Source organism: Montipora capricornis, chromosome 11 (assembly GCF_036669925.1).
Source record: "Montipora capricornis isolate CH-2021 chromosome 11, ASM3666992v2, whole genome shotgun sequence".
NCBI lineage: Eukaryota > Metazoa > Cnidaria > Anthozoa > Scleractinia > Acroporidae > Montipora > Montipora capricornis.
In genome coordinates, this window is record NC_090893.1 from 1560338 (window position 1) to 1582649 (window position 22312).

Sequence of the window (22312 nt, forward strand, 5' to 3'; positions counted from 1 at the left end):
CGAGCTCAGATATACTCCCTTGGGAAATCATCCAAATTTATTATTCCACGTTAATCGATGGATTTTATTAGTTCAAGCTGTTTTCGCTAAATTCGCTGTGTATTTACCAAAGATTCATGTCTTTGGGCTGCAAAATTCTTTCTGCGTGGTCATGCGCCTTTAAAATGCTACATGCGCTTTGTTAAGAGCTGGAAATTCATGGGGAAGATCTCTCGCACGCTTAGGTTGCTGATGGGGAAAGATTGCCATTACAGCACTTAGCCATGTTTTTCGGGGCTTATCAGCGCAGGGCAAGGGAGAAAATGTACAAAGCTTGAAGAGTGTTATAGACACACTATGGAAGGGCTTGACAGCTCCACTGTGGTGCATCGCACGGAAAGTGAAGGAAGTACGACGAGCGAAGACAACACATCGCTTCGTGCCTTCTTAGAGAAGGAATCCTTGGGACACTTGATCGCTCTGTTTCCAGAAGATGTTTCTATCGGCTATTTTCAAGCGCTCACCGAGGACGATTTAGAACACGATTACAACGTCAAAGATGACAAAGAAAGAGAGCTTTTAATGCACTCTATCACAAAATTACGTGAGGAATTTTCAGCGGACGAGGTGGGTAAAATTGTGAACATGCCGTGCAGTTTAGTTGGAAATATATTTCTTTCAGCGTTTTTCGACCGTCCCACGATCGGAATTCCGTATTTTGTACAGATGAATTTTGCCTTTATTAGGTGATTTACTGAAGTATAGCATTTTAGTTCCAACTGCTTTGAACAAATATTTTTTTTAGTCGAAATGGTTTGTTACTTCTGTTTGACTTAACATTATATGAATCGAATGTAGGCTTCTTTTCTTACATTCAGCTGGAACTCTCGACAGGAAGCTATCAACGCAAGAAATGAAATGTACTGTCAAAGTTATCGTGTCATCTGTCTCTGAATAGTCTTCTCTGTTCCCATTATTAAATTATTTTAGAGGTTTCTTTTGGCTCAACTGTGCACTTAGTAATGTAAAGAAGTCTTCTTGTTTATTTTGCTGTTAATGTTTACGCGAACGCTCTGTCTTTTCCCACCGTAAGAAATTCGTTCATAGCTTGACTGACATTTGAGGATCGAAGTTGTTTTCCACCCAAATTTAACTTGTCAAAAAAATTTCACGAGGGCAGGTCTGTCTATTTTGATCTCAAAGTTAAAAATTCAAGAGGGTCGGCCCAAGTCAATATTCATTTCACATACTTAAAATTTACCGCCGAAGTGTATTCTCGGACTTGTTTTTTTTTTTTTCTTTAATTTTTCCTCGATAGATGTTGATGTCCTGAAAATGCGATCACTTCGCGATCTGTAAACCAGCACCTGTCATTTTAAGCAACGCATTTTTGAGAAGCGTAGATCGGATGATCTTTTCTGACGGTTTCTTTCTGACGATCGCTCACAAATTTTGGACGCGAGATTGCGCGAATCTTGCATTGCGCAGACTTCATTTTTGGCACGCAACTTTACAAATAGTCCACAAACTATTAGCTATCAAAAGAATAGTATGCTCTGGCTGTCTAAAATTGAAAAGTTTAATATTTAGTAGATCAGAACTTTGAACTTTTGTAGTTCTTAGCTTTATAATTATATGCCCACGTTTACGACCAGTTTTTAATTAATTTGTTAGAGTGTTTTGTCATGCAAATTTCAGTTTGTACATTAGCACCCGAGAAAATTTAAATAATTTTATTCATGAATTTTAGTCCTGTTCTTTGAATCTCCTTGTTGTGATTTCGGTCTTTTTGAAAAAATGTTTTTAATGACTTCCTGGATTAAGGACTTCGTAATTCCGTCTTTTTTCTTCTGCAAGACGTGAAAATATTGATCGATAATTGTTTATTCTCCGAAACCAAGACCCGCCAATGATAACAAAGCATACAGTTGTTTGTTGAGCAGACGTCATGTTTCTATGGAAGCTGAGGCAGACAAGCTAATAGCTCAAAGGATGTCTGTTAGGAAAAATCAATATGCACTCTTCCTTCTCATCAAATCCACCTTTTTTATGGTAAATTACTCTCCTTGTTCATCTGCTCCAACGTCAAACTTATCGCTTTGCAGTGATAACGATCAAACTGATTCTGGTTCTGAATAATCAAGGTACAACTAAAAAATTATGACTTTAATTTTATTGGATCATCCAGAAAAGAGGACATCCTGTAATTTTATGTACTCGTACTTGATTGCATCACCAGCATAATTCGGACATTCCATTGAAAAGAACGCATTTACACCTCTTTAACACCGGAAGCCAAGAGGTGTGTTAATGGCGCTGTTGTTCTCCTTGAAGGTCACAAATCTTGGATTTAAGCTTTTAAATTAATTTTCATTTCTTCTCAAAACTCAAAAAAAAAAAAAAAAAACCCCCGTAAAATCAGTTTTTCCAATTCTCTACAGCAGAATCAATATTGATTTGTGTCTGAATAGTCATTAAGCTGTTCTATTTTATAGTAACAGACTTAACTAAATAATATTTAAGGGTAACGTTAAGTGCTAGTTTTCTACCCATATAATATAGACCATGTGAGCATTGTCCCCACACACAGAGACAGAGAAAAACCCTAACCAGGGTGGGAAATGAACCCACGACATTCGGGTTAAATCACCCCTGCTCTACCGACTGAGCTACAAGGTCAGACAGGAGCAGGCCCTGGAAATTTAAGATGTCAACGTCACGGCAATGAATTTGTACAAGTACAAGGAAAGGTTACAGTTTTTATAGTAATTTGGACAGTACATTTTATTTTTCAAGCTGTTTGCTCCCTGTCCATAAAATAAGGAGATAACTATGTCGTATCATCGTATGCATATGCGGCACAATTTTTAAACAAATTACAGTGGACATGGCTTTTTCGTAGTTGTTTTGAGTATTTTCTATTATTACATGGGATGATCTTTCTAATTAATGTACATGTATGTAATTAATGGCAAGTTTGTCTCTCACTGAGAAAGGGAAAGTACAGTCTAGAAAAAGTTTCTCTTAATTACAAAACTATTCCCCAGGAATTCGGAAATAATTACTGTTTTGTCCAGTTCCCTGTTAAAAGTAATGTGACAAGAGCACTTTGAAGTTGCCTCTTTCATGACTTTGAGAGCACTGGTCATCTTGGATATGACGTGTTATGACGTAGCAATAGTCAACAAACGTGTTCGACCTTACCAAGTTCTTTGTTCTCTGATTACTTTCTCAATGTTTTAGATCCTCTGATTAATCAAACTACATGTAGGTGGCAAAAATCAGCCAGAGCAAATGTAAAGAAGACAAAAACCTTGAACATACGACATAGAAGTATTCGACTAGCGTGCCTTCTTTTCTTTGTCACTTTCTTACTTGTGCGACAGCTGTCTTTGATGCTTCAGCAAACATATTAATTTTGGTCACTTTCACTTTAGAATAAGCTGACGAAAGCTTCAGATCTTGCTCATTACACATAGCAAGGCTTTTTCACAGCAACTATTACCACTGTTGGGGTGTGTTTTGATCTCCTCAAGTACGCTTTTGAGGCGGATGAATTAGACACGTTTAGACTAGAGGACACATCTAAAAATTTAAAAAAACTGAAGCTTCTGGACACCGGAAAATAAAAATTTTAAGAAAAGTTGGCCAGCGAAAATAAAATGTGGATAGATTCCTCAAACACAATAACCTGACTGCTATTATAATTATTGTCTGTTTGGATCTGTCATTTCACCAAGGAGGACTTCAAGCAGGATCTTCCTGAAGGGTTAAATTGGTGACGTTCTCTGCATACTGAAATCTCAGTCAACCGGTCTAACATATCATTACATTGGAGTTATGAACGCAAATTAATTTTGAAGAAATGTTGCGATGGGCAATCCCTGTGAAAATACCCGTTAATTTGTCTTTAGTTGCTTCTATCTCAAAAACAAACTCAGTCACCTCCATTTTTCATTCCTGATAAGTAATCAGAAGGGCAAGATGAAACTTTATGCAAAGATTAAAAAAAATCTGTGTAGCGGATTCAGAGCCACCTTAATCCTGTGATTCTTTTAAGGTGGCTCTGAATTCGCAAAGCAAAATTTTTCTAAACTTTGCTGAAAGTTTCATCCTAGCCTTCTAATTACTTTTCAGCAATAAAAAAGGGTGTTACCAAGTTTGTTTTTGAGCTATGAGCAATTAAATCCAAAATATAGGGTGTTTCTGCTGGGCTTTCCTGTTGCCAAGGTAACTTATTACATCACAATAATGATCACATCTTGTTTGGAAATAATCTGTAGCAGTTAAAATTAATAATGCACCAGTTAATATTAATCTTTTATTTATTGTTGTATTTCCCAATTGCAGTCTGATTCTGAGCTGGACAATAGTACTGAGTTGAACTCAGAAGTGTTCTCTTCTTTGCCACGCAATTTTATGTTCAATCGGTCAAGGTTGTCTGATGAATTTTGTGATGGGAGATTAAGGCGGAGAGAGAGTTTTGGTTTCCCATCTTCAAGACTTGATGAGACATCGAATCTGGTGCGCATGAGAGCTAATCCATCCCTGGGGAGCTCTGAACCTAATCTCACTGGAAGCTGTGTAAGTAATCAGAATAATAATTTTCCTATCTGTCTTTGGGGATGATCAAAAGGCTTCTTGGCTTTCATTTGCAAACTTAAGAGCACCTTATCTTCTCTGTTGGTTATGCGAGCATTAGCAAGTTCCTCCAGAGTTAACCAGTCTTTTTGTAATAATAATAATAATAATAATAATAATAATATCAGAAACCCATAAGGGTTGAAATGTGTAACATGCGTTCACAGCTTCCGAATATTCAGTGCTAAGTACCATATTTGGAAACCCCTTGCTCCAGTTAATATGGCACGAGAACATTTGTGGTATTGTGTCACGGTGTTCTTGCGAACTGATTGAGTGAATGTTTCTCTCCTGTTGTTCCAAATATGGTACTTAGCAAATTGAATATTCAGAAGCTTGTTTCCCAGCACACAAGGGGCCGTTTCACGTTTCAACCCTTATGGGTTTCTGATAATGTTTAATTAATAATTTAGTATGTTTCCTTATTAATATGTTCTTTATTAATTTTATCTATTGATTTACTTGTATTATTTTGCCACAATACATAATAATAAATAAATATGAAGATACATGTACTCACGAAGGTAATTATAAGGAATAATTATAATTTTCAGTCAGCCACTTATTTAGAACAATAATGTGTGTATTTATAATCACTTATCTGCAATTACCTGTACATTACATGTACATGTTGTCAAAGCCCAATTCAAGCTGGAAGCTTATGAGTATGCAATACAGTATTATTGGCGTGTTGACAATTCAGTCATTTTTAAAGGCCCATTTTCACCATGAATGCATCACACACCCCGCATGATTTCATGTATCATGAAATTAGAAAAATTTGAAAAATCAAAGTTGAAGTCAAATGGTATTGAACAACATGATGGATTGCCATGGCGAACACGTTTTGCTCGCCACCCTACAAAGACAACAACCCCTGCCACTAATTTGAGGACAAGCATCTTTACAAGAGCGTTTTACTTCACGTCCCAGGTATTCTAACAAATCGGAACTGACAAAGGAAAAGTAAATTTAAATTAAGCTGTACATTTCAGTACTGAAACAAGCTCGTTAGCTTCAGAATTGCTGAATAGACAAACCGTAAAAATTCTGCTCCAGTTCTTCTTCTCCAGTGTCTAAATCAGTTGACTCCATAAAGATTAAAGGTACGGTACCGCCTGAAAGTATTGACCCCTCGAGACGAGGCAATACCTCGTCTTTGCCGCAGGTAGTGGTCGCGCGCCACCGAGATATGCAAATTTTTTTTCCTCGGTAAAACCGAGGTGCAAATTGCCACGGGAAATTTGCTGCGAGAGAAAAGACGAGGCTTGCCGCGGGAAAGAACAATGATCTGCTGCACGTGTGAAATAAGCGGAAGACTGTCAAGTTTTAGATCTTATGGTGTGAAGAATTGATTCTTAAAGCAAGAAATCATAATCAAAATGAGAAAGTGCGGGATTTCCGTAAGGACTCAAATTTTATTATCTTTACATAATGTAAAACCGAAGACTTCTGTACTGTAAAGATAAAAAGATACTGTTATTAACTACAGTGTATTAAAGCGTCAGCTGTGTTATCCAACCAACGAAACACTCGTTGTTATCCAAGCTGTAATACTGTACATGTATGTGTGCGTGAGAAATTTGTTTGGTTTCGAAAAAGGTTCGATTGTGTCTTTTTTCGTCCAAGGCTGACCTTATTTTATTTGGAGACTTGAAATTCAAACTTGTGCGATTGTCTTTGTCTTATGATCGCCATTTTGGTGAGAGGCAAGTACGGTATTATTATTGTGAAACTTGTCAAATTTCAATCTTAATTGATACATTCTTGTGAAGCATCGGAGCCTCTGTCGGTACTGTTTTGAGACTTGACGTACCGACGAATTTATTTAAAAATGGTTTCTTTTTTCATCTCTGTCATCAGCAATAAATTGTTATGTGTAATCATAGCAATTGCAGCATGTTGACTGCGCATGGAAAACAAATCCAGGAATAGACTGTGATTAGTGGAGAAATGAAGTCTCTAAATTACCTGAATGCTCATCGTTTGCATACAAATTATAACGACGCAAAACCAGCAAGCGAAACAAACTTGGGAAATTTTGAAATTTCACCTAAAAACGACATAATTCTTAAATTGACATAGTCTGATGTTTGAACCATCTTTGCTCACGTTGCACTTTCACGAGTAACTCTGTTGGCAGCCGGCCGTCACTCGTGATGAATTTGCATAAAGCCACGCCGATGTGCACCAATGATCAAATGTTAACCAGAGCACAAAAACAATCTTTTCAGTTTAGATGAAATAATTTTCTACTAGTTCGGGGGTTTGGTTTCCTTGGAATGTTTTTCTTTTTGTAATTTGTTAGTGTTAAACAACTTGGAAAGTAATACCACAGTAGTAAACCGCAAGAATAATATTTACATAAGTCTTACTATGAACCACGAACGGTTGGTCACGCAAGGTTTTCGAGGATATGTTGAATGTGTTTTGTAAATTCTCCGTGACCAGCAACCCGATATTTCAGTCAATTTAAAGTGAATCTGCAGAAGTAACATTTTGGACAGTGATTAGCAACACTATCTAGCTTGAGTAGGTTTATATCTTTCAACACGGGCATTGCAAGAGCGGGTCACCCAGACCCTGGACATGTAAGCTTACAGTTTTGTATATACATGTATATTGTCAAAACCCTCTCCAGCTGCAGAATATCGACATAATAAATGTATGTTCAGAGCGCTGAGCTGCAAAAAAGAAGCGGACATATTCTCCCATAAACTGAAATGAATAAAACTTAAAAATGTGATGGCAAAGTCCACGCAAGCGGGAAAAGCGTCCACGAAATTGACTCGTCAAACCTTCGCATGAACAGTCCACATGACGTCTTCGAAATAATCACTGCAATCAAAATATGTCGCAAAGAAGGTTTCAAATGTGGTCGGAAGATTCTGGCTACGACTGATGGCAATTTTTTTAATTCTCAATCAACATGACGCAGCACTTCCTAAAAACTTCCTTGTGCTTTTCCTTAAAACTGTGTATCAATATTTATTTACTTTTGCATATAGCAGGCTAACAAAATCTGTGCCATTCTTAGTTCGCATATTTGAGTGTTAAAATAGAATTTTCGGTCCTATGTTTTTGGCAGCAAGCCGTATATTTGAGGTGTCCCATCCAGAATGATATTAACCCCACCAGACAGGCCTTAACTTCACTGAACTTTTGTCGTGGAAACTATCAGACACTTCGAGTATACGCTTAGACTTGCTTTGAAAAAGAAGTTGAACTTCATGTCAGCCTCAAAGCCAATGTTTCTTGGTTCCCTTTTATTTTCTTCAGTCTTTCTGGGTTTAGTATTTTACATTGTACATACACTGTATTTTAATATGTCCTGGAAAACAAAACGCAGTGCAGTTGACAGTTATGGAATAAAGCACTGTGTCATTAAGTTACTGCACTACCACATGTACGCAATGTGTTCCTTTTTTTTATGGTTTTCTTCGTCCTACGCTAATGAATTTAGCCACAGGCTGGGAGAATTAAAACTGTTTTAAAAGTTTAATACTTAAGGCGCGTTTGATTGACCCTATTCCGGAATAAGAATACATGGAGTGATGATTAAAACGGTTTTTTTGGCGCGTTTCGAAGCAGCAAGGACAACAAAAATATGTTTAAAATAGCATTTTAGCGGATGTTTGACAATTTTTATGTGAATCACGGTAAAAACAAAGGATTTCTACCTTATATTCCATGCATTCTTATTCCGGAATACGGTCAATCGAACACACCCTTAATTACCTGTCATTGGTTTTCTTGAAAGAGGTACAGTGTATTATTTTTTTTACTCAAGCGAGACTTGCTGATGGGCATTTTACTCTTTTTTCTTTTTAGAGTGACATAAGTCGTCGGCCAAGGTAGGAAGTTGACAAATCAATTTATTAATTTTTGTTAAAAAATTTAATATAATTACAGTGATTTAAAAAATATGTTTTGAGAATGATCAGTGTTTTCCCTTGGGTTGAACATGACACATACATGAAATATTCTTGTACTCTTCCAAAATAGTAACTAAAAGAAACGTTTAAGGACGGTGCCTACTAATTCAAAGGTATTTTTGCACGTTTTACTGTATAATTATGCGGGAAAAGCAGATCTTAACAAGTGTTATTGAAATCCAAAAAGAAAATTGGAGGTAACCACGCATTTTTCGAAGATAAGTAATCAACAATATTTGTAAGTGGCATTAAAATTCAAAGCTATGTATGGCGTTCTTTTCCAAATTGAAGCTCAATTATCTCTGGAAAATGCGTGGTTACCGCAAGTTTCTTTTTGGACACCAAGATCAGTTGCTAAGTTCTGCTTTCTCTGCATAGTTTTGAACCGCGTAAAAATATCCCTGTATTAATATGCACCAGCAATAGGAAATCCGAATATCTCGAGATGCGCAGAATGTATGCACAATAACTATTATCGTAGGCACCGTCCTTAATTCTTCTGTTATTAGTAAATGTAAAGAATAGGTGAGTTTATTTCAAGTTTTCCTCATTAACATAAATCTGTTGGAGTGTAATCACTTTGCCAGGGCCTACAGTATATCTAAAATTTTAACAATGATATACTGTATACATACCAGACAATGAATCTTTGGGCAGTATTAATATTAAGGCTTTAAAGATTTGAATTTTGACAAAATTTAATGCCAGTAATGTAGGGATTCATGAGCACTTTTTCCTCCAGACATTACTTGCTTTTTGATAGCTACTTTAGAACTTTCTGTTTATCGGATGCCAAAGGCTTAAAATCTCAGGTATTACATGTATCAGAAATTAATTTTACAAGTTCTTTTAACTTTTGAAGTCTTTTTTATCACAGGATAATAGGGCACGTTCAAAAGTTGGACCGGATCGGCTCGGATCGCTCACCTTGGATGAGTGAAAAACAGTTTTGTAAGCCAAAACTACAACTGTATTCGACAGTTCCATCGATTTCACTCAAAGTTCGCTTAAAGATTATGACTTTAAAAATAAGGGTGATTTCTCAAGGCCGTATCATTGTTTTACGTAGATCTGAGGTTAGTTGATCTGAGTTGATCCAGTCTGATATTTGTACCTGCCTCATGGTGATAATGCCTTCTCTAAGCAAATAAGTTAATGAAACGAAAAGTAAACATCTTAATGACATCAACTGAAATTCTCCTATATGCCTAATCCAGGAGGCAGTAAATGGTAGTTCTACAGTGTAGTAGCAATAAAATGTTATGATCTTTCTTGGCTTGAAAAGGAGAAGCCTGTTTTTATACTTAGAACTAGATATTTAGTTTAATAATATTAATATTGTTTGATGGACAAAGGCAAATACAAGTCTTTTTGATGATCAAGATGAAAGAACTATTTTACATTATGTAAAATTTAAAAAAGAGGGTGAAACAGCCATTAATTTTGTGCAAGAGTGATCCTCTTTGCCATTTGATATGAATACCTTGAAAAGAATGATTGTTAAACACTTTATTTAGTTTTTGTGTACATGAATTGTACATTGTTGAACATTTCTAGGCAGAAATGACCATTTTGCAGGTGAACTACATGTAGAAGAAGTGGGGATTGTGTATTTACTTAAAATAATTTATAAGATAAAAGGTTTTTTTAGTTTTGACCAAGGAAGTGGTGTTTACTCTGAGTACCATTAAATTAATCCTTTTTGTAGCTTCATTTTGTTTAAGATTGCAGCTTTAATTTTGGCTTGAAAAATATTGCTAATGAATTATTTTATATTTGATTTTTTTAACATAAAAGAAATTTTAGATTTGCTGCTATTGCTTTAAGTTAGACCATTGAAAGTGGCTTTTTTAAAAATGAAAAGTGATCCTTTCATTATCAGCTGTCAGACTGGTGTCATTTTTTTTATAATAATTTCAATAAAACCAAAAACAACTTTAGACGCAACGTGATAACATCCTTACGGGATAAAATTTTGTAATTATCCAAAGGAACATTTTGGCATTTAGTGCCAATAATTGTATACTCTGAAGAATCTTTTGGAAATTCAGTCATAAAATACACGTACACGTACATACTGTACCATTAAATTTACCAGTATCCAAGTTGGCGTCCTGCAAGGTTTTTTGTAAGTACTCCATTCACAATTTGGTATCAAACGCTTAGACATCCAAGGAGGATGGAAAGGTTTGTGGTTGTATGATTTGGTATAGTATTTATTTGAAAGAAGTGCTTTCCCCCCTCAATTCCCTTGGCTGTGGAATCCAGACAGTGTAGAATTTGTTGACAGCTGCCGAAAAATACACTGTACTCACCATGAAAGTCCTTTCGCTGTTTCAATTTGCAATGATTACCTGACCAGTGTACATTTGCACCTGTGAAGTTGTTTTCACTGAAACAATGTAAAAAAGTACATGTACTACAGGTAGCTCAGAAGAATTTAGAGTGAGGGTACATCATTTTTCTAATTCATCCCATTGTCTTCTTAAAACAGTTCTTGTGCAGAGCTCTGGACTTTCAGATGATTAGCAATTTGGTGCCTTTATATAAATTAATATTGTAATTGTTTTAATAGTGATTGGGTGTATACATTTGTTATATGATTCAAAATTTTTCTTGGGTTTAGATTTTCAAAACCAGTTCAATTTTGATCTTCGTTTGTCTTATATTCATTGCCATAATCTGAAACAAAGGAAAATCAAAATTGAATTTGGTTAAAAGGTTTTGAACTAGGGAAAAAATATTTGAACCACAACATATTATACACTGTGCGAAAATGGAATTACGTGTATGACCGGAACATTCATTTTTACCATTCATAACTTTTTTCGAGTTGATTTGTGTTGAGTAGCAGTTTCTGTTTGGGATCATATTTCAGTAGCATTCTAGAAATTAGCCCCAATTCCAATTTTAGTTATTAATTAGTAGAACTTATTCTTTTATAATGTAATTAATTCTTAAAATTTATTTTATTTCACTTTTCTATACATTGTCAGTTTAATTGGTCATTTCATGTGATGAGAAACAAGATACATTAAATTTTGTATCATAATAATAATAATAATAATAATAATAATAATAGTAATAATAATAACAATAACAACAACAATAATAATAATTATTGTATTTTTTACACAGTCAGTGTCCAAGCTTTAATACATGCAACATAAAAAATAATAATAATTTAACCATTGGATGTATTCTCACAAGTTAACATTTTGTAATGTTGATTCATGATCCAAATACATTATTATTATAATTGTTATATATTATAATACATACTGCATATCAATTAAGTAATTATAATAATTAAAAAGGAATGAAATAAAATTTATTTGAAGTGCAGGATATGGATGGAATAGTGAAGTGGATGTCGCACAGTTGAATTTGTGATGATAAGGTAGTGGAAATTATCACTGACATACCACATTCTGTCTCAACTTAATGCTGATGTTTACAACACATTGACTGCCAAGTCCCTGATACATGTACATGTATTAATCCTGGTCTATGCACAATAAAGGATAATGGTTATGTACTTTCCAGTATAAATAAGTTGCTATAATAGTAGCTAGTTTGCACACAATCCGTGCACTTTCAAGGCTGATACTCTGAAAAGAGGGTTTAAAATTAACGGATTATGATTAAGAACAAAATTTAAATTAAGGTCAAATTAACACTTTGAAGCATTAGACCTTTGTCATGGGCAGGTACAAAAGTCTGACTGGATCAACTCAGATTGCTCACCTCGGATAGCGCGAAAAACAGTTTTGTACATGTAAACCAAAGTCTATAGGACGTTTGCCCCGATGTCACCAAGATTATTTTTTTTTACATCGATCCAAGGTGAGCAATCCAAGTTTATCCGGTCTGCATTTTTGTACCTGCCTGGTCAGATTGAATGGTCGTAATTTTGGTTTACTAAACTTACGATAACAACAACAAGCATTTATTTTGCCACAGAAATACAAGGAAAGTAACAATAGACTATTAAGAGTGAGGAACTTTAATTGGACAAAAAAACCTAATCAGAATAGTAAGCTGGAACAAAAGGAACTGAGTAGTTAAGGATGGTGCCTACTAATTCAAAGATATTTTTGCCCCGGTTTATGACTTTGCAGGAAATGTAGATCTTAACAAGAGTTATTCAAATCCAAAAAGAAAAGTGGGGTGAACCATGCATATTTTCAAAGATAATGCATGAATAATAATTATTTGCAAACAGCTTTAAAATACAAAGCAATGTATTGCATTCTTTCTCAAATTGAAGCTTAATTATCTCTCAATGTTGCCCCCAATTTTCTTTTTGCATACCTTGAGTACTTACTTAGATCTACATTTTCCAGATATTTTTAAAACACACAAAAATATTCCTGTATTAGTAAGCACAACTGATAGAAAACCTGGGTGTCTCGAGATGCGAAGAACGTATGTGCAATATCTATAGTTAAGTAGGCACCATCCATAAAAGACTTTATTTAGGTTGTGGTTATCATAAAGTAAAAAGGAAAAATAGCCACTCAATGGCCCTTCCATTTCCCCTCACCCCCGATTGCGAGGGAGGAAAACAAGTCAAAGTCTGCGAAAAGAAAGTGCGGGTGGGACACCAAAAAATTAACAAAGGTTAATAAACAAGAGGAAAAAAAGGGTACTGTAGATAAATAATTAATTAATTATTAAAGTAGAACCAGCAAATGACAGAACCAAAAATTAGATCCAATCCAACTTAAGAGGGAATGGAAGAATTAGTACATGTAATGCAACCTTTAAAGAGTGATAATGATAATTAACATTAAAAAGAAACCACTTCTGCACATTTTTATTGACTTATTATTATTATGCTTACCAGTAATTTTAATATATTAATTTCTATACAGTGTATATTGTAAGTAGGACATTTTTTCCTTAATAATCTTGCAATCAGTCTTAGTTTGTAATTACTCTGGTTTTGAATTGAAAGCAACTTAACAAAGTTAAAGTTCAGAGCTTCGACACTTAATCCTTTCACTTCTGAGGGGTTCCTAATTGACAAGTAAAATCGTCTGGCGTTAGACAGAGTAAAATCTGTAAGTGTCACTTTTGGGCTTGAAAGGGTTAACTAGCAAGTGTCTTCATCATGGGTGAAGGAAAACGGTTGTAAGAGTCCTATCGTAGAGACGCCAATTAACGTCCTTTGACACTAATGAACTGTATGTGTCAGGTAAAAGGCTGCCATCATCACGGTTCGAAGGAGCATGAGCTGAATTAATGTGCCATGCCTCCAAACAAAGACGCTGATGATAAATGCCTGTTGGTAGTCATAATTGTACGAGTGTTTTAATTCCATTTTTTTTCCTTGATGCCTGGGAAGTGTATGTTTTTAATTCATTCTGTTCTAAATGAAAAGTTCCTTCAATGCTGGAACACGGAAAGCTGCCAGAAGCCCTACCACGGCAAGTTGTATGTCATCAGCAGGCCCTGGTCGTCCTTATTCTCCTTTTTCCTCACCGTTAGGTCAAGGTAGGTATATCGTGAAGAATTTGTTGCAAAACTAAGATGGCTGGCACCACTCCCTTTGATAGTGAAATAATCTACTCACTAGTCTTCCATTTGGAACTGTGTTCTGCAGCAACTCTGAGTTAATTAATCATTGCAGTTGAGAGAGGAACTGAAGAATAATTAACCCACTGACTCCTAATGCAACCCCTATTGACGAGTAAAATCGTCTGGCATTAGACAGTGAAAGTGAATCCATTATCTATAAAGGAAGCAATGTGTTTTTAAACAGCTGCAAAAGAAGACTGTAAAAAATCCAGGTGTTAATGGGACTGGTTCACCCATGACCCTGTGATTGCACTACATTGCTCTACTACATGTATCTGGCAGTGAAACTATCTGGGAGCTGGTCTGTGCAAGTTCATCAGGGCTCGAAATTAAAAAAATCGTTAGGTTGCATTTTGGCGACCATGCAAAATTCATACTATATTCCATAAGAGGGGAATAGATGATGATGGAATAATTGTGGGTTTTGACCACAAGCCAAGCGAGCCATGCGGGTCATGTGAGTCACGCAGGTTGAAATCTGATTGGTTGTTTTGTCTTAATGTTCTTTTCTCATTGGTTGGGGAAAAGATGCATGCAAGTTACATGTAGAGCGAAAAGTAGTGTGATTTGTGAATAAATCACACCGTTGAGAGCCAGTCAGATTGCAAGGATCACTAGTGGATGTAATAAAATGGTAAATTGACCACTGTAATGAAATTTGAAAGCTGACATTTCAAGGATCAAGGGTTAGTCCTTCCCCTGAGAAAATGGTTAGGGCTGATGCTCAAAATGCCAGCTTTCAGATTTCTTTACAGTGGTCTATAATAATAATAATAATAATAATAATAATAATAATAATAATAATAATAATAATAATAATAATAATAATAATACCATATCAACCCTTTTTATTATGCATTGTACTGTGTTGTGTAGTAGTATTAGTACTGAATGTATTAAAATTAATTCAATATACATGAAAATTTTTTGCCTTCTGTAAAACATGTTCTACTCATTCTTTGCAAGGTGCTGACAGTCCAGTTAGTAGTCCCAGTTTTCACACTTCATCCAACTGCACCGCAGCAGGTGCTCATTTTGTTTTTTCAAATGTCAGAAGGTAAGTTCTGTTTGTCTTATTTATTTTTGTCTTTGCAAAAGCATACTAGGATGCAAATGAAAGAGTTGGAGGGACGACACGTCACAATACATGTAACTATCGAGGCATTGTGCCTATTCAGGGATTTTATCAAGGATTAAAGCAGGGTATTTGTAATTTTTATGGCAAAACAAGGTGCGTAGGCTCAATCATGTTAACAACCTGTCAATTTGCTCAGTATCTAGCCTTTAATGAACTCCCTGGTAGCTATTAGGGTAGCAATGAGATCTCTATAAAGATCCTGTGTTTTCCACATCCTCCACCTCTTATCAAGAGCCAGAATTTTGCTTGATTTGGTAAATTAGAATTTATCATATTATCAACATCATTATAGTAGTTGTTGCAGGGGAGTTAGAGTGGTGTAGTGGTCATCAACCACGTCTCACACCCGTGTGACCCAGGTTCAACTTGGCCTCGGGTCATAATGTGAGCTGAGTTTCAGTCGATCTCAATCTGACTCCAATGGTTTTTTCCCCGGGTACTCCGGTTTTCCTTCCTCCTCAAAATCAACTCCCAGTCTATAGATTCCATCTGGCTGTGGTGCTGTCCTCCAAGGTCCTCCATAGGTAGTGTTCAGGGGCTGAGCACCTACAATCATGGACAAAAGTTGTTGAGACACATGAAAATTAACGTTTTTTACCCTAGGTGTAAATTCTACTCGCCCCTCATTCAAGGTAACCTCCCCTACCCCCTTTTTCAATGTTGGAAACAAATAAACATCCAGGAAGCCTTTTGCAACATTGTTTGCGGGGGAGGGGGATGACAACAGATGAAAAAGGTGTTTTCATTCAAAAACAAAATACTATTGTTACATGTAGTTCAAAAGCGTTAGTTTTGGGGATTTGTCTCAACACTTTTGTCCATGATTGTAGCCGGCTGCACAGCTCCTTCGGTCTGACCTCGTTGAGCTGCAACCCTTGCAATTGAGCCTCAGACTGCAATAAAGGGCGATTAGCAGATCAGATATCATTATTATAAATCATTATTATTGTTACCGACATTTAACTTACAGTGTATGCATCTTGTCTGATTTCTGTCCCTATGTAGGTCTGACATTGGAGGGAGGCGCTGGTCTGTGGCATCACTCACATCATCATCGGGATATGGAACACATACTCCCTGTTCATCATCATACTCAGTGAGTTCTAATGACTTGAATTTTTTTTTTTTTGGTCAACATTCCCTCTGTATCAGTTTAAACTGTGAGATGCATTGTTTTTGTGAAGGTCAGTATAATCAGTGTAGATATTAGTGATCCACAGAGAATACAATAATATAAGAAGGTAACTGGGGATGTGACACAATTATTATTATTGCAAGTCAATCGCTAAGGAAATTGTTGCATTGTCACAGTTTCAATACGCGACTACATGTATCGTGCACAGTATTCTCTGTCATACTTTGATCCCACAGAGCAGGGATTGTGTGGTGGTGAGGACACTCGCCTGTCGCCAATGTGACCTGGATACGGTTCTTGGTTTCGAGGCCATACATGTATGTGGGTTGAGGTTGCTGTTTCCTTGCTCTGAGGGGCTTTTTTCCAGTTTTTGCAGTTTTCCCATCTCCACAAAAACCAACATCTCTAAATTTCAACTCGTTTTAGATGTGCGACCTCCCTGAAAATCACCTCCTAATATTCTTGCTACTTTGTTTTCTTTTCCCAGTCATTAGCATCCTCTCAAGAGAAACTTCATCAGGTACATGTACAGTAATCACTGTCAAACCATGCTTTTTTTTAAAATTAATTTGGTTTTTATTCTTATAGCCTATGTACACTAATAGGCCATTTCCAAGTTCAAGTCCGCCTATTCTTCAAAGCGAGTCTAAGTGTGAAGTTTTTGTGATGGTAATTAGTTCTACTTTACATATGAATGAAAACTAATTTTCATAACAAAAACTTCACACAAGTTTAGACTCACTTTAAAGAGGAGGCAGGCACAAACTCGGAAATGGCCTATTGAATTTGGTTTTATCAACGGAGTTGATAATGTAAATTGACCACCGTACAGAGATTCTAAAGCTGATGTTTCGAGTGTTAGCCCTTCGTCAGAGCGAATCGAAGATCACCCTAATTAGATTCACTAATTTATGTCTGGTCAAAATTCTTTGGCACTGCTTCCTCATTGGATTACAAGTTGGGCAAGCCAGTGGATAAAACAGTGTCAGCTTTTTCCAAAGTTCCTCAGCTATCTTAATTATACCCCATTCACACCAGCAAGACATGTTTAATTAACCTGGGTTTCACACAATGAAAAGTAGTCACAGAAAAATGTAGGACTGGCTTTTGTTTAAACACGAGATTCAGGTGAGAGCTCTTCAATACATGCTTTGATCTTTGCTAAGTTTGTAGTGGACAAAGATCAGTATCGGTGATTTAAAAGAAAACACTTTGAAACCTTGTTTGACTAAAATTCTTCAAAACATGGTGTGAATGGGGCATAAGACTTGGAATACCAATGTTTGACTGTAAGAAGACACATGAACAGTAAATGAAAATAGTTGACTGCTACCTGTTTTTGTTGTTGTTTTTGTTTTGTTTTTATCGCAGGTATTGAGTAATTTAGTGAGATTAATGTTAGCAGCAAATAGCCTCTGTGCAGTACTCTTCCCTCTTGACTTATCCTGCCAAAATTGATGTGATAAGCCCTTCGTGGGTTTTCAGAATACATGTATGTTGCAATTGACCCTGGAGTTACAACCAACACAGTAAAACGTGGGAACAGCAGCGAGAGTTCAACAGTTCCCTTAGATCTGTCTCTAAATTGCTACCGGACATGATGTGATTGGGAAGTTGATATCAAAATTAAATGATAATTGTTCACTGTAGCAGTGCAGAGAAAGCTTTCATAAAGTTATCATAAATTGTGTTATTTTGAGACTGTCATTAAAATTAATCTATTATTATTGTTGTTTTTTCTTTTCCCTTTTCTTTTTGCAGTTACACATTGCTTTGCCTTTCAGTGATGAGTATAACTGGTAAGAATGATTTCCAAAACAATAACCAACAGTTGGTTGTTCCAGATCTAGAGATTGCATTTATTTAAAATCCAGTTATTAGTGGTTATTTTCAAATGCTGTGTTTTACTTTGAATTCGTTTCAGTGCTGATAGTGACCATGAGGATGAAAGTGGAGGTCACAGGTCACCCAAACCAAGGCAGAGGTCAAGAAGCCTTAGGTTAGCATTGCTGCTGAAATGCCAAATTGTTAGCCATTTGCAATGCATGCGGTTAATTAAAACTTCATCCCCAACTAGCAGTACCAAGGTTCTTGTGTTTACTACTGTTACAGTACCTACTCTATTAACGCCTAGACACATGCTAGAAGACGTTTGGGCCTTTAGCATAGGCCATTTCAGAAACGTGAGAGGACTGGGACGAGTTTGGTTGTTTTCCATTTGTTTAAAAAACTAAGACATTCAAATGAAAGATCAACCAAGTTTCAGAGTCTTTACCAAGAATAGATGTATTTAGAGGAGGAAAATGGTGAAATAATATATCTTCAAACATCACCAAAAATAGAGAGTTTGTATGGAATGGGTAGACAGGCCACAAAATTATAAGGGTTTGTATGGGATTTTGCAACTTTTGCAAGTCTCCCATTTGGCCAATTTTCCGTAGAAAACTCTCAAACTTGGCTGGATAGCTTTTCATTTGGTAACATTTCAGTTGAAGAGTTTAGATTTTCAATCTAAGCAAGTGTGAGAAACTCGTCCCAGTCCTCTCACGTTTCTGAAATGGCCTATAGAATTTTAAACTGCTCCAGTGTTCCGCATATTTACAACTACAGACTTCACACTTGTAGCCTACTCTTTGGCCAAGTCAATTGCCTTCACCCTCTCTGATACATTCATCATGAATAACTTTGATTAATTCTGTGTTGCAGCCCTGGTAGATCTGTTCTCATTCCAGAGGATGAGCTTCAGTTGCTGAATAACTTGTACAGAGAAAGATTTCCAAGAGTAAGGATTACTGTATAATATGTATGGGTTATTGACCAAGCGTGAGGTCAAGATGACTGGATATTGGCCAAGTTCTTTTTTTGCGTGTTTATGGACCGAGACGAAGTCGAGGTCCATAAACACGCAAAAAAAGAACGAGGCCAATATCCAGTCATCTTGACTGAACAATCTTGGTCAATAAAGGATTTATTATACACAGGAAATTTTTCCCAAAAAACATTAATGTTATTTAGAAAAACCATGATGGGAATTAGCAAATTTACATTCTTACCAATTTGCCATTAATGGGATTTTTGATTGGAAAAAATTTCACACCCCATTCCCATTAATGTGTATTACTTCAGTAAATGTAATTTCATGAATTTCCATGAATGGAAATAAGATTGATAATACCATTAATGGATATATGAAATCCACGAACGATTCTCTGTTAATAACCATGAATGGGAAAAATGATAATCCAGTCGTGTAAATTTATGAAATATAATCTGTCATGTGAAATATATAAATACCATGAATGGGAATCAGCGAAGTTAAATAACAGTAATGGGTACATGAAAATCCAGTAATGGATCACTATTAAAAACCATGAATGTGAAGAATTGTTTCCATTCATGTAAATACATGAGTTACAACCATCATGTTAAATGGTACAAATCCCATGAATGGAAATCAACTCAATAATAACAGTATGACACCCATTGATGGCTATCTATTAAAAACCATGAATGGGAAGAATAATTCATTCATGGATAACTATATTAAGGATAACCATGATGTGAAAATGTGTAATCCCATGAATGGAAATCAACTCAATAATAAAAGTTGCAGATGTATGAAATCCAGTGATGGTAGCCTCTTGTATAAACCCCGAATGGGAAGAACATGATCCATTCATTTAAATATATGAAGTATAGTCCATCACGTGAAATGTATAAATCCCATGAATGGAAATCAACTCAGTAATAACAATAAGAAATCCAATAATGGTTAATCAATAAAATGCACAAACGTCAGGGAATTTTTATCAATTTCAAGTCAACTTTACTAATAGCATGTGTATTTGAAAATTGTGTTTGAAAATCAAATAACAGTAATGGGTACATGAAAATCCAGTAATGGATCACTATTAAAAACCATGAATGTGAAGAATTGTTTCCATTCATGTAAATACATGAGTTACAACCATCATGTTAAATGGTACAAATCCCATGAATGGAAATCAACTCAATAATAACAGTAATATGACACCCATTGATGGCTATCTATTAAAAACCATTAATGGGAAGAATAATCCATTCATGGATAACTATATTAAGGATAACCATCATGTGAAAATGTGTAATCCCATGAATGGAAATCAACTCAATAATAAAAGTTGCAGATGTATGAAATCCAGTGATGGTAGCCTCTTGTATAAACCCCGAATGGGAAGAACATGATCCATTCATTTAAATATATGAAGTATAGTCCATCACGTGAAATGTATAAATCCCATGAATGGAAATCAACTCAGTAATAACAATAAGAAATCCAATAATGGTTAATCAATAAAATGCATGAACGTCAGGGAATTTTTATCAATTTCAAGTCAACTTTACTAATAGCATGTGTATTTGAAAATTGTGCAGTTCACAGACCATTAAAATGGCTTTAACTTTTATGCATGGAAAAGTGTCTCTATCTTCATACAAACATACAAGGAGAAGAATTTCTTATTCCTAGAGAGACCTTTGTTATTTTATAAGGTGGATCAAAGTTTTCTTTTTTATTCACTTCAAAACAATGTTGAAATTTCCCGCCTTTTTCCCGCCTTCCCACAACCACTGACAAACAGCAAAACACTGGGTTCCAGTTCTTTCCAAATATGGAGTTGGGGTGGTTGCTGTTCGGGACGTTCGCGCCATTTTATCATTGCATTTTCTATTCTCGAGCATGGAGTGGACAGTGGAGGAAGTTCGGCAGAAAATACAACAAAAATACAACAAAGACACCGCGAAAAAGTTTGAAGGTGAGATCTTATGAATTTTTTTATCTTTTATTTGGGAAGAAAAGTAAAATAGAATCCAAAATGCTATTTCAAGCACAGGTATGAACTCTGACTTTCTGTCCAAACCGTGTTCAGGTCTGCAACAAGATTACCGTAAGCTTAGTACGACATAAGGTTTTAGTTTAGTTTGCTGCACGTATGGACGTTAAAATCGTCATTAAGAAAGGTTAATTAGTGCAGGGCCTTGAGGTGAAATATCAATTTTCAGCTTTTCCTCTTTTCAAGCGTTTTAGGCCAAATGTCGTGAAGTTTATGTTAGCTATTGAAAGCTGATCAGGAATGCGAGCCCTACCGTAAAATAGAAATTATATTGTTTAGTCGTTAGCTTAGTTAAAGAACTTTCATGCGTTTAGTTTTTGTCAGTATTTTATAACCTTTGACAGTGGATTTACTAGTTTATTGTTCTTCCAAATCTTGCAGAAGAGAACATTGACGGAAAAGCTCTAGCATACCTTGCTAAGGAGGGTACAGCGGCTCAGTTCTCTGCTTGCGGTTTAACTACAGTAGGCGAACAACTGTTGCTAAAAGAACTGATTTCTGAATTACCAGTTGCACAGATACCCTGTAGACGTAACAAGAAACCCACTGTGCAAGAGATCAAGGCCCTATCTGAGATGACCCAGAGAATCTACAAAGTGAAGTGAGTATTATAACTTATGTGTTCGGCCAGTAAACATTGTGCAAGTAAAGCCATTTTCTTTTTAACATCGACAGATCAACTGTGGATGTCCTTGCACCGCACATCAAGTTCAAAAGCCCCAGTTTTAGAAACAGGCGTTGTAAAATTAAAAGTTACATTTTATTAAGTATTAAAAGAAGTTGATAACATGGTGATTATTTTTTTGATACTACTTAACCCTCACAGAAGAAAAGCTGTTACAGATGCAACCACAAGCAAGTGGCCAGGTAACAACATTCCTGTATTTAAGAAAGACAACGAAGCAAAAAAAGGAACTTGAGGCACTGGTTGAAAAGCTGTCACCTGACTGTACCTTTGAGCCAGCAGGATTTAATGTTGAAAGCATTAAACAACACATATTGGATGTCTTAAACGAGAGACGCCGCCGAC

The 22312-nt window shown here is 35.9% G+C and overlaps 2 protein-coding genes across 2 annotated transcripts in view; both read left to right on the forward strand.

Moving 5' to 3' along the window:
- The first annotated feature begins 44 nt into the window (after positions 1–44).
- Positions 45–22312, forward strand: part of LOC138023685 (microtubule-associated serine/threonine-protein kinase 2-like) — a 41709-nt gene continuing 19441 nt past the window's right edge. The window contains exons 1-10 of the mRNA XM_068870726.1: positions 45–606; positions 4330–4563; positions 8452–8474; positions 13942–14054; positions 15105–15195; positions 16282–16372; positions 16899–16931; positions 18173–18210; positions 18336–18410; positions 19118–19193. Coding sequence (XP_068726827.1) covers positions 337–606; positions 4330–4563; positions 8452–8474; positions 13942–14054; positions 15105–15195; positions 16282–16372; positions 16899–16931; positions 18173–18210; positions 18336–18410; positions 19118–19193 — 1044 coding nt within the window. The 5' untranslated portion in view covers positions 45–336. The remainder of the gene's footprint in view (positions 607–4329; positions 4564–8451; positions 8475–13941; positions 14055–15104; positions 15196–16281; positions 16373–16898; positions 16932–18172; positions 18211–18335; positions 18411–19117; positions 19194–22312) is intronic.
- Positions 21054–22312, forward strand: part of LOC138023807 (uncharacterized) — a 3129-nt gene continuing 1870 nt past the window's right edge. Inside the window, exons 1-4 of the mRNA XM_068870883.1 lie at positions 21054–21204; positions 21664–21883; positions 22109–22149; positions 22250–22312. The exon at positions 22250–22312 is cut by the window's right edge and continues 26 nt beyond it. Of these exons, the coding sequence (XP_068726984.1) occupies positions 21129–21204; positions 21664–21883; positions 22109–22149; positions 22250–22312 (400 nt within the window). The 5' untranslated portion in view covers positions 21054–21128. The remainder of the gene's footprint in view (positions 21205–21663; positions 21884–22108; positions 22150–22249) is intronic.